The sequence below is a fragment of the Oncorhynchus kisutch genome, linkage group LG30, assembly GCF_002021735.2.
Source record: "Oncorhynchus kisutch isolate 150728-3 linkage group LG30, Okis_V2, whole genome shotgun sequence".
In the NCBI taxonomy this organism is placed as follows: domain Eukaryota; kingdom Metazoa; phylum Chordata; class Actinopteri; order Salmoniformes; family Salmonidae; genus Oncorhynchus; species Oncorhynchus kisutch.
This window is the reverse complement of record NC_034203.2, coordinates 43,126,484-43,145,801: the sequence shown is the minus strand read 5'-3', so window position 1 is coordinate 43,145,801 and position 19,318 is coordinate 43,126,484. Positions and strand designations below refer to the sequence as shown.

At 44.8% G+C, this 19,318-nt stretch overlaps 1 protein-coding gene across 2 annotated transcripts in view; it reads right to left on the bottom strand.

The window, feature by feature from the left end:
• LOC109883904 (guanine nucleotide exchange factor VAV3) overlaps window positions 1-19,318 on the bottom strand; it is a 113,046-nt gene that overhangs the window by 54,463 nt on the left and 39,265 nt on the right. Inside the window, exons 3-15 of one of the 2 annotated variants that reach the window (XM_031810412.1) lie at window positions 18,858-18,916; window positions 18,587-18,652; window positions 16,256-16,373; window positions 15,941-16,030; window positions 13,872-13,940; window positions 13,652-13,755; window positions 13,328-13,427; window positions 13,019-13,114; window positions 9,134-9,202; window positions 8,961-9,047; window positions 7,550-7,635; window positions 6,736-6,868; window positions 3,284-3,393 (exon numbers count right to left, since the gene is read on the bottom strand). In XM_031810412.1, the coding sequence (XP_031666272.1) occupies window positions 3,284-3,393; window positions 6,736-6,868; window positions 7,550-7,635; window positions 8,961-9,047; window positions 9,134-9,202; window positions 13,019-13,114; window positions 13,328-13,427; window positions 13,652-13,755; window positions 13,872-13,940; window positions 15,941-16,030; window positions 16,256-16,373; window positions 18,587-18,652; window positions 18,858-18,916 (1,187 nt within the window). The remainder of the gene's footprint in view (window positions 1-3,283; window positions 3,394-6,735; window positions 6,869-7,549; window positions 7,636-8,960; window positions 9,048-9,133; window positions 9,203-13,018; window positions 13,115-13,327; window positions 13,428-13,651; window positions 13,756-13,871; window positions 13,941-15,940; window positions 16,031-16,255; window positions 16,374-18,586; window positions 18,653-18,857; window positions 18,917-19,318) is intronic. The other variant, XM_031810413.1, reaches the window with a different exon arrangement.

Below are 19,318 nucleotides of genomic sequence, written 5' to 3'. Positions count from 1 at the left end.
CTGCACAAACACACACACAAACACACACACACACACACACACACCTACACTCTGCAGAGGTAGATGTCTAAGTGGAAAAAGCATTATGGGTACTTAGCAGTAAGTGAGTTTCACTTCCCTCTCTCCAAATCAAAATCATTTCTCCTCTCCATCTCTTCAATTCTTGCTATAAAGAAACTCCAGGGCCCTGGTTTGAAACAACATTTCCTAAATCGATTTCACCAAGACAACCATTTATAAAGACGGGTCAAATTGTACATTTAGAATGGACACCCATAACTGTCACCCCAAAGTACCCTATGATAGAAATAACATGTTGTAGTAGTGACAAAACGCACACAGCACCAGTCAAAAGTTTGGACATCTACTTATTCAAGGGTTTTTCTTAATTTTTTTACTATTTTCTACATTGTAGAATAATAGTGAAGACGTCAAAACTATGAAATAACACATATGGAATCATGTTGTTACCAAAAAAAGTGTTAAACAAATCAAAATATATTTGAGATTCTTCAAAGTAGCCACCTTTTGCCTTGATGACAGATTTAAACACCCTTGGCATTCTCTCAACCAGCTTCATGAGGTAGTCACCTGGAATGCACTTCATTTAACAGGTGTGCCTTGTTAAAAGTTAGCCAACAAGTGCTCCGCATATGTGGGAACTCTTTCAAGACTGTTGGAAAAGCATTCCAGATGAAGCTGGTTGAGAGAATGCCAAGAATGTGCAAAGCTGTCATCAAGGCAAAGGGTGGCTAATTTGAAGATTCTACAATATAAAAAATATTTTGAATTGTTTCACACTTTTTTGGTTATAACATGATTCCATGTGTGCTATTTCATAGTTTTGATGTCTTCACTATTATTCTACAATGTAGAAAATAGGAATGAGTAGGTGTGTCCAAACTTGACTGGTGGTGTACATTTTCTTCACAATATGAGTGAGACTTCAAATTTAAGCAAAGGTCAAAACAACTCTTGGACTCACTGTAGTGACCTACAAGGACTAAAAGCCGTACTAGTGACAGAGAACTTCAAAGTCACAATTTGAAACAGATACTTTCAAGCAGAATTGTACTTCCAGCAGGTTATCAAAAAATATGACTGTTGTCAGAGGTGTGTGTGTGTGTGTGTGTGTGTGTGTGTGTGTGTGTGTCTTTAATTGAAGTTGAAATTAGAGAAAACAGAATCCCCACGTCTCGAAGTCTTGGAAACTGTACAGCTCCTTCAGAAAGTATGTTTGGACTTTTTCCATATTTTGTTGTTGAGATTTTTTGTCACTGGACACAAAACCGGGTCAAATAAGGAATTCTGTTTTTGGACATGTTATCAAATTAATTTAAAAAAATCTAAAGCTGAAATGTCTTGAGTCAATAAGTATTCAACCCCTTTGTTATGTCGAGCCTAAATACAGTCAGTTCAGGAGTTAACAGCTGCTTAACGAGTCACATAATAAGTTTCACTCTGAGTGCAATAATAGTGTTTAACATGATTTTTGAATGACTACTTCATCTCTGTACCCCCACACATACAATTAATTAAGGTCCCTCAATGCAATGAATTTCAAACATAGATTCAACCACAAAGACCTCCCAAAGAACGGCACCTATTGGTGTAAACATACTCGTCTTTTTTAAGCAGACATTGAATATCCCTTTGTGAAGTTATTAATTACACTTTGGCTCTTATCAATGCACCCAAAGATACAGACGTCCTTCCCAAGAGGATGAAAAGCAGGCCAATCGTGACTTTAAAACAGTTTAACAAAATGTAATGGCTGCGATAGAATAAAACTGAAGATGGATAAACAACAACTCCACAATACTAACCTAATTGACAGAGAGAAAAAAAGGAAGCCTGTACAGAAGAAAAAATATCCAAAACATGCATCCTGTTTGCAACAAGGCACTAAAGTAATACTGCAAAAAATGTGGCAAAGCAATTCACTTTTTGTCCTGAATACAAAGTGCTATGTTTGGGACAAATACAACACATTACTCAGTACCACTTTCCATATTTTCAAGCATCGTGGTAGCTGTATCATGTTAGGGGTATGCTTGTAATCATTAAGGACACTGGAGTTTTTCAGGATAAAAAATGTACTGAATGGAGCTAAGCACAGGAAAAAGCCTTGAGGAAAACCTGTTTCAGTCTGCCTTCCACCAGACACTGGGAGATTAATTCAAATGGTTGTCTAGACATGATCGACAACCAATTTGACAGAGCTTGAAGAATTTAACAAAGAATAAATGTTGTACAACCCAGGTGTGGAAAGACTTACCCAGAAAGACTCAAATCGCTGTCAAAGGTGCTTCTACAAAGTACTGAGTCAGGGGTATGAATACTTATGCAAATGAGAGATTTCTGTATTTCAATTTCAATAAATTTGCCAACATAAAAAAAAAAAATGTAAAACATGTTTTCACTTTGTCATTATGGGGTATTGTGTGCATTTTGAATTGAATTGGATTTTGAATTGAGGCTGTAACACAAATAAATGTGGAATACGTCAAGGGGTAGGAAGACTTTCTGAAGGAACTGTACATGCCTTTTAGCCAACAAGCTTTCACAGAATCAGACGTTTGTCCATAAAGGTTACATTTCAAAGGTTAAGTCAAGGTATTCATTCTGAAAATGGTCAAGTTAATGGTTAAGATTTAGGATAGGGGTTCAAACAAAAAACAACAACAAATAAATTGCACTGAGACTGAATGCCAAAGCCTCGGAGCAAGAGCTCGCGGTTTACACCCATTCACCATCCCTCTTCCACAACGCCTTAGTAAAACCCAAGTCTACTTGACGGTAATAGTGCTCACCATTGCCCCTAGTGGCCCGGGTTTGAAGTAATCTCCTGACGTCTCCTGACGTCCTGCTTACCTGGACGGACGGTCTTATTTCACAGTGGATCTTGAGCGACCTGGCTGATTTAACAAATCATTTTGTTCACTACAGTCATGCGAGCGTACATTTTTTCATATGGGTGGCCACGGAGCAGGAATCAAAACCCACAATCCCGAGCCACATTCACTATTAAAAAACAAAAAAATGTAGTGGAACGTTCAATTAAAAGGAGAAAGGTGCTGCACTGAACGACCAGTTGAAAGGATGTGGGCTCAAAATGCACCGTTTCCCTTTAAATACATCATGTGTTGCTTCAAGCCACACCCTGTTCTGCAATGTAGCAAACGTTCAATGGAGCTGAACGCACCACTGGTGTCTACGAACTGAGAGGCACAGGACCACCATGACATCACAGACACAGAGTACAGACGTAGCCCCAGCTCACATTGCCATGTCAAACTGGTCCAGCCACTTCTTCTTCAGCTCCTTGGTCTTGAAGAAGAACTCAAAGCCGCTCTGCCCCTGCTGATGGGTCAGGTAGAAACCATAGAACCACTGGGGAGGGAGAGAGGAAGGGTAGCCTAGTGGTTAGAGCATTGGACAACCGAAAGGTTGCAAGTTCAAATCCCCGAGCTGACAAGGTACAAAATCTGTCGTTCTGCCCCTGAACAGGCAGTTAACCCACTGTTCCTAGGAAAATAAGAATTTGTTCTTAACTGACTTGCCTAGTAAAATAAAAAAGGAAGACAAGGAGAGAGTGAATGGCAAAGTTACACACACTCTCTGTCTCTCTCACACACCTTCAGAAAGTAGCCTTTTTGCACATTTTGTTGTTACAGCCTGAATATATTAACATCCCTTATTAACACCCCCTTATATTAACACCCCCCTATATTAACATCCCTTATTAACACCCTCCTAACGCTCTAACCACTAGGCTACCCTGCCGCCCCAATGATGTGGCCCAATGAGAGTCACGTCATATTTTTCGATATACTGTAGCCCTACCGTAGGCGACATGAGTCTCACTAGTGTTGAGTAATGTGCTGTTAAAAGTGGTGTTAAAAGTGGTGTTGGTCTTATTTATTTAAAGAGCATATTGAAGTTAGAAGCAATAGGATTTGAAGCAAAAGCCTACAACTATTTTAACACTGTTTCACGCTGCTCTGAGACAAACATGGGGACTGGTCTTGATAAATAAGAGATTTATATTTTCACTAATTCTCCGTTTGGGTATTGGTTAGACTAATATTAGAAAATGAGGGTGTATAAATGTTATGCTCTAGTCTAACCTTTATATAACTAGGCAAGTCAGTGAAGAACAAATTCTTATTTACAAGAACAGCCTAATCCGTCCTCCCCGGTCTCCCGCGTGCCTGCACGACACAGGGATTATTTCGCTAAATAACCCAGTACTGTACTCCCAACCGTCATGTTGTACAGCGCCATATTTTCCATTCCATCCTAACGGAAAACCAGAGTTTTTGTTTTGTTTTTCTTGGAATAGAAACATCATAATATTAATCCAATGAGTTAAGCAACACTTCTTAAAATCAGTCCCATATATTATGTTCTTACAAAAAAAGCTTTTCAATTCTCTAGTAGAGCCACTATTGAAGGCTATAAAATGCTTCTCAAAGACACCCATTGGTGGTCAAACTAGCACTAACTAGCATTAATGGTACCAGTGGTTGGCACTTATATAACGTGCCATAGAATTCTGTGGCACACTACAACTTTTAAAGGATGAACCCACTGTATCTCTATGTCCTGGGAAATGGTCTTGTTACTTATAACCTCATGCATTAGCCTACGTTAGCTCAACCGTCCCGAGGTCGGGACACCGATCCTGTAGAGGTTTTAACATCACCCTGTATTAACATGATTTGATTTGGCATCCTATATTAACATCCTATATTATCACCATTAACATTTTCGTCAACTGCTCTCTCTATCCTGGACGGGGTTGTTGGTGCAGGTAAGTGTTAGGGTTAGGCCAGGCAGGTAGACAGATAGAAAGCCAACAGGGTAGGTAACCCCAGAGCCCTATGAGATTGGAAGCATTTGTTTTTTAATCCAGAGAAATGTTATATTACTTTAAGTCTTTTATGCCCATCAAACTAGCTAAAACCAGCAGTGGCACACTGACTACTTCTTACTGTTGTATGTCATCTCTCGTGATCAGGGACAGGAAAGGGTTCAATTTGACCTTTTCTTTAGTAGGCCTACAATGTAGATGTTAGCAACAGAACAAACTCCGATCACAGGTAAAGAGTAGTTTAATTGTTACAACAGCATAGCAAACAGTTAGCTAGCTAAATAGTTGTGGCTGTTACTCCTGATGTATTGTTGTCTATACCGTGTTGATCTTTGTGCTGCTATCTGTGCTCAATCATGTTTGTACCATGTGTTGTACTGCTACCATGTTGTTGTTATGTTGTTTTGCTACTATGCTGTGTTGTTGTGTGTTGCTGCCTTGCTATGTTGTTGGTTTTAGGTCTCTCTTTATGTAGTGTTGTGGTGTCGTGATGTGTATCTTTTAATCCCAGCCCCCTTTTGCCTTTTGGTAGGCCGTCATTGTAAATAAGAATTTGTTCTCAACTGACTTGCCTAGTTAAATAAAGGTTAAATAAAGGTTAAATATATATATATTCTTAAGTAGTTAGCTGATTTATATTTTCTACAGTCGCTATGATCAGCTGATAGCCCTCCCCTATTTTCTACAGTCGCTATGATCAGCTGATAGCCCTCCCCTATTTTCTACAGTCGCTATGATCAGCTGATAGCCCTCCCCTATTTTCTACAGTCGCTATGATCAGCTGATAGCCCTCCCCTATTTTCTACAGTCGCTATGATCAGCTGATAGCCCTCCCCTATTTTCTACAGTCGCTATGATCAGCTGATAGCCCTCCCCTATTTTCTACAGTCGCTATGATCAGCTGATAGCCCTCCCCTATTTTCTACAGTCGCTATGATCAGCTGATAGCCCTCCCCTATTTTCTACAGTCGCTATGATCAGCTGATAGCCCTCCCCTATTTTCTACAGTCGCTATGATCAGCTGATAGCCCTCCCCTATTTTCTACAGTCGCTATGATCAGCTGATAGCCCTCCCCTATTTTCTACAGTCGCTATGATCAGCTGATAGCCCTCCCCTATTTTCTACAGTCGCTATGATCAGCTGATAGCCCTCCCCTATTTTCTACAGTCGCTATGATCAGCTGATAGCCCTCCCCTATTTTCTACAGTCGCTATGATCAGCTGATAGCCCTCCCCTATTTTCTACAGTCGCTATGATCAGCTGATAGCCCTCCCCTATTTTCTACAGTCGCTATGATCAGCTGATAGCCCTCCCCTATTTTCTACAGTCGCTATGATCAGCTGATAGCCCTCCCCTATTTTCTACAGTCGCTATGATCAGCTGATAGCCCTCCCCTATTTTCTACAGTCGCTATGATCAGCTGATAGCCCTCCCCTATTTTCTACAGTCGCTATGATCAGCTGATAGCCCTCCCCTATTTTCTACAGTCGCTATGATCAGCTGATAGCCCTCCCCTATTTTCTACAGTCGCTATGATCAGCTGATAGCCCTCCCCTATTTTCTACAGTCGCTATGATCAGCTGATAGCCCTCCCCTATTTTCTACAGTCGCTATGATCAGCTGATAGCCCTCCCCTATTTTCTACAGTCGCTATGATCAGCTGATAGCCCTCCCCTATTTTCTACAGTCGCTATGATCAGCTGATAGCCCTCCCCTATTTTCTACAGTCGCTATGATCAGCTGATAGCCCTCCCCTATTTTCCTTTGAACAGTAGAGAATTATGAATGCAAGGAATTTGGGATAAAAACTAAACTTGTTTTCACTTTGATCACATGTACCCTGGCTGTGGCGACTGACCTTCTTGCTCTCTCTATCCTGGGTGGGGTTGTTGGTGATCTTAAAGTAGTTGAGATCGATCACATCCTTCATCTCATAGTTGTCTCCTCGTCTCTTACAGACGATCACAGCCCCGTCAAACAGGAAGATATGTCTGCGCCCAAAACAAAGTTCATTCAAGTTCATTTACAGTGTTTATTTATTTACAGTGTTTACAATGTGTATCCTGTCATATTACACATAAAGAAGTTCCTACGTTGTTTTACATGCTGTCCATATAATGAAGACAGAGAAAGCCATACATGCTAGTGCTTCTCCTACTAACAATTAACAATATACAGGCTGCAATAGCCTTCCTTAGGACTAACCCGGGTTGCCCATTTGTTTCACTGGGTCTGGGAAACCAGTCTGTAGTCACTGGGTCTGGGAAACCAGTCTGTAGTCACTGGGTCTGGGATACCAGTCTGTAGTCACTGGGTCTGGGATACCAGTCTGTAGTCACTGGGTCTGGGATACCAGTCTGTAGTCACTGGGTCTGGGAAACCAGTCTGTAGTCACTGGGTCTGGGATACCAGTCTGTAGTCACTGGGTCTGGGATACCAGTCTGTAGTCACTGGGTCTGGGAAACCAGTCTGTAATCAGTGGGTCTGGGAAACCAGTCTGTAGTCACTGGGTCTGGGAAACCAGTCTGTAGTCACTGGGTCTGGGATACCAGTCTGTAGTCACTGGGTCTGGGAAACCAGTCTGAAGTCAGTGGGTCTGGGAAACCAGTCTGTAATCAGTGGGTCTGGGAAACCAGCATGTAGTCAGTCAGCCTTTCCTAATCCCATCTCACCTGTCCTGTTTCTTCTTGTCAACATTAGACACCATTCGGACCTCTCCGTCCCCCTTGGGCCGTCCGTAGCTCTCCAGGGGCTGGTTCTTCAGGGAGGGGAGGTAATGGGAGGGGGGTAAGGGGAGGTAATGGAATGGGGGTAAGGGGAGGTAATGGAATGGGGGTAAGGGGAGGTAATGGGAGGGGGTAAGGGGAGGTAATGGGATGGGGGTAAGGGGAGGTAATGGGATGGGGGTAAGGGGAGGTAATGGGATGGGGTAAGGGGAGGTAATGGGATGGGGGTAAGGGGAGGTAATGGGAGGGGGTAAGGGGAGGTAATGGGATGGGGGTAAGGGGAGGTAATGGGATGGGGGTAAGGGGAGGTAATGGGATGGGGTAAGGGGAGGTAATGGGAGGGGGTAAGGTGAGGTAATGGAATGGGGGTAAGGGGAGGTAATGGGATGGAGATAATGGAAGGTAATGGGAGGGAGGTAATGGGAGGGGGAAAGGGGAGGCAATGGGAGGGGGGTAAAGGGAGGTTATGAGAGGGGGATAAGGGAGGGTAATAGGAGGGGGGTAAGGGGAGGTAATGGGAGGGGGGATAGGGGAGGGTAAAGAGAGGGGAGGTAATGGGAGATAATGGGAGGGTTAAGGGAAGGTAATGGGAGGGGGTAATAGGAGGGGGTAAGGGGAGGAAATGGAAGTGCGGTAATGGGAGGGGATAATGTGAGGGGGTAATGGGAGGTAATGCGAGGGGGTAAGGGGAGGTAATGTGAGGGGGGTAAGGGGAGGTAATGTGAGGGGGGTAAGGGGAGGTAATGGGAGGGGGTAAGGGGAGGTCATGAGAGGGGGATAAGGGAAGGTAATGGGAGGAGAGGTAATGGGAGATAATGGGAGGGTTAAGGGAAGGTAATGGGGGGTAATAGGAGGGGGGTAAGGGGAGGAGAGGTAATGGGAGGTAATGTGAGGGGGTAAGGGGAGATAATGTGAGGGGGTAAGTAGAGGTAATGTGAGGGGGGTAAGGGTAGGTAATGTGATGGGGGTAAGGGGAGGTAATGGGAGGCGGTAAAGGGAGGTCATGTGAGGGGGGTAAGGGAAGGTAATAGGAGTGGGGTAATGTGAGGGAATGTGATGGGGTAATGTGAGGCCATGTGAGGGGGTAATGGGAGGTAATGTGAGGGGGTAATGGGAGGTAATGGGAGGGGGTAAGGGGAGATAATGTGCAGGGTAATGGGAGGTAATGTGAGGGGGTAAGGGAGGTAATGAGAGGGGGTAATGAGAGGTAATGTGAGGGGGTGGTTAATATGATATCAGTGAGACCATGTTCAGTGTGGGTCTGGAGGACTAGTACAGTATGTGTCTGGGACCGCATTGCACTTTGGACAATAATAGAAACAAATTGATGTGTCTAAATCATGAAGATTTATGGTACCAGGTTCTCGATGGAGCGTTGATACTGGTTGATCTCCTTCAGAGTCTCCTTGTCTCTCTTCACCTCGTTGACATACTGAGCCAAGTCCTGGGTCAACAAACACACAGTCCCACATTTAGTGTCTATTCTCCGATTGTAGTTTAGTAAGAGAAGACGAGAGACAGTCTGATTACCTTCATGGCATCCAGAGCCATCTTCAGGTTGTTCTTGTCGGCTGCGTCGGGGGTGTGTTTGACCAGCTCCTAACAGACAGAGACAACAGGGAAATCACCAGTTATAATCACACACAGGCTCAGCTTCACACTGTTTAGATTAAGATTAGGTTTAGATTAACACACAATTAGCCTGGATTTACACTACAGGACAGTCCTTTTCCTATGACGTTTGCCTACAGGGGACTACACAACAAAATCATATTGATGTTATAACAGCACGAAAATGAAACCATGCTGTCACCCGGTAATTTTACAGTAAAGCGAACCAAGCCATTAAAAAAAGCAGAGTGAATCCGCAGTACAGTTTTCCTTCATCTTCAAAGGATTGATTTGTGGACCTCAGAGCCATAAAACATCAGGCTTGGATATCACTGTGTCTGCTTGGATATCACTGTGTCTGCTTGGATATCACTGTGTCTGCTTGGATATCACTGTGTCTGCTTGGATATCACTGTGTCTGCTTGGATTTCACTGTGTCTGCTTGGATATCACTGTGTCTGCTTGGATATCACTGTGTCTGCTTGGATATCACTGTGTCTGCTTGGATATCACTGTGTCTGCTTGGATATCACTGCGTCTGCTTGGATATCACTGCGTCTGCTTGGATATCACTGCGTCGACTTGGATATCACTGCGCCGGCTTGGATATCACTGTGTCGGCTTGGATATCACTGTGCCGGCTTGGATATCACTGTGTCGGCTTGGATATCACTGCGTCTGCTTGGATATCACTGCGTCTGCTTGGATATCACTGCGCCGGCTTGGATATCACTGCGTCGGCTTGGATATCACTGCGTCTGCTTGGATATCACTGCGTCTGCTTGGATATCACTGCGTCGGCTTGGATATCACTGTGCCGGCTTGGATATCACTGTGTCGGCTTGGATATCACTGTGTCGGCTTCGATATCACTGCGTCTGCTTGGATATCACTGCGTCTGCTTGGATATCACTGCGTCTGCTTGGATATCACTGCGTCTGCTTGGATATCACCGTGTCTGCTTGGATATCACTGCGTCTGCTTGGATATCACTGCGTCTGCTTGGATATCACTGCGTCTGCTTGGATACCACTGTGTCTGCTTGGATATCAATGCGTCTGCTTGGATATCACTGTATCTGCTTGGATATCACTGTGTCGGCTTGGATATCACTGTGTCTGTTTGGATATCACTGTGTCTGCTTGGATATCACTGTGTCGGCTTGGATATCACTGTGTCGGCTTGGATATCACTGTGTCGGCTTGGATATCACTGTGTCTGCTTGGATATCACTGTGTCTGCTTGGATATCACTGTGTTGTGTCTGCTTGGATATCACTGTGTCTGCTTGGATATCACTGTGTCTGCTTGGATATCACTGTGTCTGCTTGGATATCACTGTGTCTGCTTGGATATCACTGTGTCTGCTTGGATATCACTGTGTCTGCTTGGATATCACTGTCGGCTTGGATATCACTGTCGGCTTGGATATCACTGCGTCTGCTTGGATATCACTGCGTCTGCTTGGATATCACTGCGTCTGCTTGGATATCACTGCGTCTGCTTGGATATCACTGCGTCGGCTTGGATATCACTGTGTCGGCTTGGATATCACTGTGTCTGCTTGGATATCACTGTGTCTGCTTGGATATCACTGTGTCTGCTTGGATATCACTGTGTCTGCTTGGATATCACTGTGTCTGCTTGGATATCACTGTGTCTGCTTGGATATCACTGTGTCTGCTTGGATATCACTGTGTCTGCTTGGATATCACTGTGTCTGCTTGGATATCACTGGTCGGCTTGGATATCACTGCGTCTGCTTGGATATCACTGCGTCTGCTTGGATATCACTGCGTCTGCTTGGATATCACTGCGTCTGCTTGGATATCACTGCGTCTGCTTGGATATCACTGCGTCGGCTTGGATATCACTGTGTCGGCTTGGATATCACTGTGTCTGCTTGGATATCACTGCGTCTGCTTGGATATCACTGCGTCGGCTTGGATATCACTGCGTCGGCTTGGATATCACTGCGTCGGCTTGGATATCACTGCGTCGGCTTGGATATCACTTCGTCTGCTTGGATATCACTGCGTCGGCTTGGATATCACTGCGCCGGCTTGGATATCACTGCGTCGGCTTGGATATCACTGTGCCGGCTTGGATATCACTGTGTCGGCTTGGATATCACTGTGTCTGCTTGGATATTACTGTGTCTGCTCGGATATCAATGCGTCTGCTTGGATATCAATGCGTCTGCTTGGATATCAATGCGTCTGCTCGGATATCACTGTGTCTGCTCGGATATCAATGCGTCTGCTTGGATATCAATGCGTCTGCTCGGATATCACTGTGTCTGCTTGGATATCACTGTGTCTGCTTGGATATCAATGCGTCTGCTCGGATATCACTGTGTCTGCTCGGATATCAATGCGTCTGCTTGGATATCACTGTGTCTGCTTGGATATTACTGTGCGAACTTGATGAACCTGTGAACCTGAATATTCTCTCCCTCTTCCCTCCCCCTTCCCCTCTCCCTCTCCCTCCCCCTCTCTCTCCCCCTCTCCCTCCCCCTCCCCCTCTCCCTCTCCCTCTCCCTCTCTCCCTCCCCCTCTCCCTCCCCCTCCCCCTCTCTCCCTCCCCCTCTCCCTCCCCCTCCCCCTCTCTCCCTCCCCCTCTCCCTCCCCCTCCCCCTCTCTCCCTCCCCCTCTCCCTCTCCCTCTCCCTCTCCCTCTCTCCCTCCCCCTCTCCCTCCCCCTCCCCCTCTCTCCCTCCCCCTCTCCCTCCCCCTCCCCCCTCTCCCTCTCCCTCTACCCTCTCCCTCCCCCTCCCCCTCTCCCTCCCTCTCTCCCTCCCCCTCTCTGAACTTATCCCACTGTGTCTGCTTGCTAAATACATGCAGTTCAGCACACTGGAGTCAATCCTACCAAGACTCAAATGTCCAGTTCCTTTGAAATCTGAGCTTTTGTTCTCCTTATTTCTAAAAGAGACTGCTGAAAGCAACTCCTCTCCCTCTCTAAACAACAAATAATGGGGATACAAATGAACAAATATTCTCTCCCTCTCCCTCTCCCTCCCCCTCCCCCTCTCTCCCTCCCCCTCTCCCTCCCCCTCCCCCTCTCCCTCTCCCTCTACCCTCTCCCTCCCCCTCCCCCTCTCCCTCCCTCTCTCCCTCCCCCTCTCTGAACTTATCCCACTGTGTCTGCTTGCTAAATACATGCAGTTCAGCACACTGGAGTCAATCCTACCAAGACTCAAATGTCCAGTTCCTTTGAAATCTGAGCTTTTGTTCTCCTTATTTCTAAAAGAGACTGCTGAAAGCAACTCCTCTCCCTCTCTAAACAACAAATAATGGGGATACAAATGAACAAATATTCTCTCCCTCTCCCTCCCCCCTCTCCCTCTCCCTCCCTCTCTCCCTCCCTCTCTCCCTCCCTCTCTCCCTATCCCTCTCCCTCTCCCTCTCCCTCTCCCTCTCCCTCTCCCTCTCCCTCTCCCTCCCCCTCTACCTCTACCTCTCCCTCTCTCTCCCCCTCTCCCTCCCCCTCTCCCTATCCCTCTCCCTCTCCCTCTCCCTCTCCCTCTCCCTCTCCCTCTCCCTCTCCCTCTCCCTCTCCCTCTCCCTCTCCCTCTCCCTCCCTCTCTCCCTCCCCCTTTCCCTCTCCCTCTCCCTCTCCCTCTCCCTCTCCCTCTCCCTCTCCCTCGCCCTCTCCCTCCCCCTCTCCCTCTCTTCAGAGAGATAAGTATAAAAGTGGAGAGAGAAAAGATGTGGAGGCTGTCGCCCCCCAGTGGAAATGTATATCACAGACTCCTAACAGTGGTTGTGAGAGTATCTAGTGTATAGTGTCTGTGGTAAATATACCTGTAGTAGGAGATGGTACTTGAGGACTCTCTGCATGGGAACAACCAGTAGATCTCTCAGAGTGAACTTCCCATTGTTGGCTCTTTTAGAACATTCCTGGGACAATAACAACACAATGAATTAGGATATGAAGTATTACATCAACAGGTACACAAGAGATCGCTAGGCAACATCACTGTTTGGTCATGCTGAGGCTAGTTCCTCAGATCATTCACCATAGAGATCCTATTCGAATAATTACGAATAGAATATTCGAATTCGCCGCCATGTTGCCTTACCCATAGACTGTATCAGAACAACTGGTCTCACCTCTAGCTTTAGTCGTACGTCCTCTTTCTCCTTACAAATAAAGTCCAACACTGTGATGGATATCTCAACGTGGCTGCAGTAGATTCCATAAATGAGTAGCCTGCAATGCAGAAGGAAAGTATATGATACCAAATGGTGAATTTGAGTAGCAGCCAGTGTCAGTACTTCCTGAATCCCCCTGAAGAAATGTTTCTGATATTTTCCAGATTCTGATTTATATTCTTCTGACTAACTGTTATACGAGACATTACAATAGGCTATTTATTATAATTTCTGTGTATGTAACCACCATTAGAGAACGTGTTATTAATGACAAAGGCCTACCTGTCCTTATAGGCAATGAAGACCTGGTAGAGGTTTAAGGCGTTCTTGTTGAGAATGGACTCTTGCACCTCCACCATCAGACTCTTATGGACTTTCACCAGGTCCTGTGAACAGAGCGAGATCAGATGGTGTACATTACAACGAGTTCATAACTCTTAACTCAAGTCTACTCCGTAAAGACGCCATTTGTGTAAAGATGAGAGTTCGGGCTGTCTCTTACAGGGATGTTGATGAAAACCTTGTCGATTTCTGACGCAGTGAAAAATTTCTTCAGTGGATTCAAAAAGTACTGTGGAAAGAAAAGTTTAGAAAAAAAGTTAAGATGTGATGTCATCACATCATCACTTCCACCTCAGGCTCAGATTGTATCAGTCACACATACACACATATATATATATATATATATATATATACACACACATACAGGACCAGGAGTTTCCTGTTCAGGTCTTGAGGCTTGGAGCAACTACTCATATCAGGACTGACTGCAAACCACAAATACTGCAGTCTGCACGGCATCTCTAGATTAGCAGCTAGACAACAGTCTGCATCTCTAGAGTAGCAGCTAGTCTGCAGTCTGCATCTCTAGATTAGCAGCTAGACTGCAGTCTGCACGGAATCTCTAGATTAGCAGCTAGTCTGCAGTCTGCATCTCTAGAGTAGCAGCTAGACTGCAGTCTGCATCTATAGAGTAGAAGCTAGTCTGCAGTCTGCATCTCTAGAGTAGCAGCTAGACTGCAGTCTGCATCTCTAGAGTAGCAGCTAGACTGCAGTCTGCATCTCTAGAGTAGCAGCTAGACTTCAGTCTGCATCCATAGAGTATCAGCTAGACTGCAGTCTGCATCTATAGAGTAGCAGCTAGCCTGCAGTCTGCATCTATAGAGTATCAGCTAGACTGCAGTATGCATGGCATCTATAGAGTAGCAGCTAGACTTCAGTATGCATGGCATCTATACAGTAGCAGCTAGACTGCAGTCTGCATCTAGAGAGTAGCAGCTAGACTGCAGTCTGCATCTATAGAGTAGCAGCTAGACTGCAGTATGCATGGCATCTATAGAGTAGCAGCTAGACTTCAGTATGCATGGCATCTATACAGTAGCAGCTAGACTGCAGTCTGCATCTAGAGAGTAGCAGCTAGACTGCAGTATGCATGGCATCTATAGAGTAGCAGCTAGACTTCAGTCTGCATGGCATCTCTATGTAAGCTCTACAGGGTCTCTGTGTATCTCTTACCTTCTCTATAGACTCCAGGGTATCTGTGTATCTCTTACCTTCTCTATAGACTCCAGGGTCTCTGTGTATCTTACCTTCTCTATAGACTCCAGGGTCTCTGAGTATCTTACCTTCTCTATAGACTCCAGGGTCTCTGTGTATCTCTTACCTTCTCTATAGACTCCAGGGTCTCTGTGTATCTTACCTTCTCTATAGACTCCAGGGTCTCTGTGTATCTCTTACCTTCTCTATAGACTCCAGGGTTTCTGTGTATCTCTTACCTTCTCTATAGACTCCAGGGTTTCTGTGTATCTCTTACCTTCTCTATAGACTCCAGGGTCTCTGTGTATCTCTTACCTTCTCTATAGACTCCAGGGTTTCTGTGTATCTCTTACCTTCTCTATAGACTCCAGGGTCTCTGTGTATCTCTTACCTTCTCTATAGACTCCAGGGTTTCTGTGTATCGCTTACCTTCTCTATAGACTCCAGGGTCTCTGTGTATCTCTTACCTTCTCTATAGACTCCAGGGTCTCTGTGTATCGCTTACCTTCTCTATAGACTCCAGGGTCTCTGTGTATCTCTTACCTTCTCTATAGACTCCAGGGTTTCTGTGTATCTCTTACCTTCTCTATAGACTCCAGGGTCTCTGTGTATCTCTTACCTTCTCTATAGACTCCAGGGTCTCTGTGTATCTCTTACCTTCTCTATAGACTCCAGGGTCTCTGTGTATCTCTTACCTTCTCTATAGACTCCGGGGTCTCTGTGTATCTCTTACCTTCTCTATAGACTCCAGGGTCTCTGTGTATCTCTTACCTTCTCTATAGACTCCAGGGTCTCTGAGTATCTTACCTTCTCTATAGACTCCAGGGTCTCTGTGTATCTCTTACCTTCTCTATAGACTCCAGGGTCTCTGTGTATCTCTTACCTTCTCTATAGACTCCAGGGTCTCTGTGTATCTCTTACCTTCTCTATAGACTCCAGGGTCTCTGTGTATCTCTTACCTTCTCTATAGACTCCAGGGTCTCTGTGTATCTCTTACCTTCTCTATAGACTCCAGGGTCTCTGTGTATCTCTTACCTTCTCTATAGACTCCAGGGTCTCTGTGTATCTCTCCTCTGTTTGTTTGATCTCTGAGAGGCAGCAGCTTCTAACATTCTCAGCCTGCTTCTGTTGGGAAGAACATGTCTAGTAAACGTTTGGTCCCAATTTGTGTTTTGGGGGGCAAACAAACACATACTGCTCAAGGTCTGTTAAAAAATATATTTCAGTAACATTATCGTGTGTGTTTTCGTGGTGTGTGTGTGTGTGTGTGTGTCTGTGTGTGTGTCTGTGTGTGTGTCTGTGTGTGTGTGTGTGTGTGTAGTGTGTCTGTGTGTGTGTGTGTGTGTGTACCAGTGTAGGGTGCTGTTCAGTCCTCATCAGGTCTTCATAGATCTCTCCTCCTTCATCGGTGTCATCCAACCCGTAGACTGGAGCATACAACTCTTCCTCATCCTCTAGAACGTTCTCACTGACACACAAACAGGCCCGCACACACACACACACATACTCTCTTTGAGATGAGGCCATTGTAAAGCTAAAGAGAGGGTAGGTGAAGGAACTGCCTCAATCTAAACATCGACCCAGGTGCTTTGTCATGGTTTTCCACAGGGGGGTGCTGTTTCACAGGCAGACATATACACTACGCAGTATGTCAGGTCTGCTAAGCGGGATCAATCTCAAGTCTAATCAAACCATCTGAGCCTTACACTCAATCTCTCTCTCTCTCTCTCTGTTTGTCTCTCTTCTCTCTGTCTGTCTCTCTGTCGGTCTCGCTGTCTGTCTGTCTGTCTGTCTGTCTGTCTGTCGGTCGGTCTCTCTCTCTCTCTCTGTCTGTCTCTCTCTCTCTGTCTGTCTCTCTCTCTCTGTCTGTCTCTCTCTCTCTGTCTGTCTCTCTCTCTCTGTCTGTCTCTCTCTCTCTCTCTCTCTCTGTCTCTCTCTCTCTCTCTGTCTGTCTCTTGGTCTCTGCTAATTTTGTTCGAATTCTGGTAATAGATGCACAATGGTCTGTTTTGCGCCCCATTGTGTACATTAAAACTTGTTTTTCAACCACTCCACAAATTTCTTGTTAACAAACTATAGTTTTGGCAAGTCAGTTAGGACATCTACTTTGTACATGACACAAGTAATTTTTCCAACAATTCTTTACAGATAGATTGTTTCAATTTTAATTCACTGTATCACAATTCCAGTGGGTCAGAAGTTTACATACACTACTGTGGGGTTGACTGTGCCTTTAAAAAGCTTGGAAAATTACAAAACATGATGTCATGGCTTTAGAAGCTTCTGATAGGCTAATTGACATAATTTGAGTCAATTGGAGGTGTACCTGTGGATGTATTTCAAGGCCTACCTTCAAACTCAGTGCCTCTTTGCTTGACATCATGGGAAAATCAAAGGAAATCAGTCAAGACCTCAGAAAATAAATGTAGACCTCCACAAGTCTGGTTCATCCTTCGGAGCAATTTCCAAAGCATGAAGGTAACACGTTCATCTGTACAAACAATAAACATCATGGGAACGCATAAACAACATGGGACCACGCAGCCGTCATACCGCTCAGGAAGGAAACGCGTTCTGTCTCCAAGTGATGAACATACTTTGTTGCGAAAAGTGCAAATCAATCCCAGAACAACAGTGAAGGACCTTGTGAAGATGCTGGAGGAAACAGGTACAAAAGTATCTACATCCACAGTAAAACGAGTCCTGTATCGACATAACCTGAAAGGCCACTCAGCAAGGAAGAAGCCACTGCTCCAAAACCACCATAAAAAAGCCAGACTACAGTTTGCAACTGCACATGGGGACAAAGATCGTACTTTTTGAAGAAATGTCCTGTGGTCTGATGAAACAAAAATAGAACTGTTTGGTCATAATGACCATCATTATGTTTGGAGGAAAAAGGGGGAGGATTGCAAGCCGAAGAACACCATCCCGACCGTGAAGCACGGGGGTGGCAGCATCATGTTGTGGGGGTGCTTTGCTGCAGGAGGGACTGGTGCACTTCACAAAATAGATGGCATCATGAGGTAGGAAAATTATGTGGATATATTGAAGCAACTTCTCAAGACATCAGTCAGGAAGTTAAAGCTTGGTTGTAAATGGGTCTTCCAAATGGACTATGACCCCAAGCATACTTCCAAAGTTGTGGCAAAATGGCTTAAGGACAACAAAGTCAAGGTATTGGAGTGGACATCACAAAGACCTGACCTCAATCCCATAGAAAATTTGTGGGCAGAACTGAAAAAGCATATGCGAGCAAGGAGGCCTACAAACCTGACTCAGTTACACCAGCTCTGTCAGAAGGAATGGGCCAAAATTCACCCAATTTATTGTGGGAAGCATGTGGAAGGCTACCTGAAACATTTAACCCAAGTTAAACAATTTAAAGGCAATGCTACCAAATACTAATTGAGTGTATGTAAACGTCTGACACACTGGGAATGTGATGAAAGAAATAAAAGCTGAAATAAATCATTCTCTCTACTATTATTCTGACATTTCACATTCTTAAAATAAAGTGGTGATCCTAACTGACCTAAGACAGGGAATTTTTACTAGGATTAAATGTCAGGAATTGTGTAACAACTGAGTTTAAATGTATTTGGCCGAGGTGTATGTAAACTTCCGTCTTCAACTGTACATACTGTTTATCAGTGGTACATATGGAGAGAACAGACTTACTCAATCAGGTCCTTCAGATGACTGTAAATATCCTCGTCTTTCAGACTCTCCTCTGTTGGAAAGGGCCTGTCAAAAAAAAAAAAGTATCCCAGATATTATATCCCAGATATTATCTATCCCAGATATTACATCATTATTACATTATTACATCATCAATTAAATGTCACGTTGATTCAAATAGAAAAAAGTAGCTGAAGTGATGACTCCACACGACATCACTGAGCCCCAGTGTTTCACACTTTGTTAAGGTTGACATATAAGTGAGACGTACTTGATTCCTGCCTGTTGTGCGACCGTGGAGTAAGAAAGCATGGACAGAGTATCCATCACCTAGTGGGAGAGAAGAAGAGGCCATATGTGAGTGAAGTGTATTCAATAGATATGAATGTGAAGTACTGATCAGAAAGTTATGATCTTTCCCCCCCCCCCAAAAAAAATATTTAACTGCCTAATAACAACTCCTACCGGGGAACAGTGGGTGAACTGCCTTGTTCAGGGGCAGAACGACATACTTTTTTAAAACATTGTCAGCTCGGGTAACCGCTAGGCTACCTGGCGCCCCACTCGGCTTTAGATTTGGTTAGTTTGAATGCTGCTGGTGTTTAGATGTAGTTGTTTTACATACAAGCACACACTTACCTATCTCACATCTGAGTAAAGTGTGTTGACCACAGATATACGCCAGCCAATCACTGAGCAACTCACTGGAGGAAGTGGTTAAAATCCAGAGCT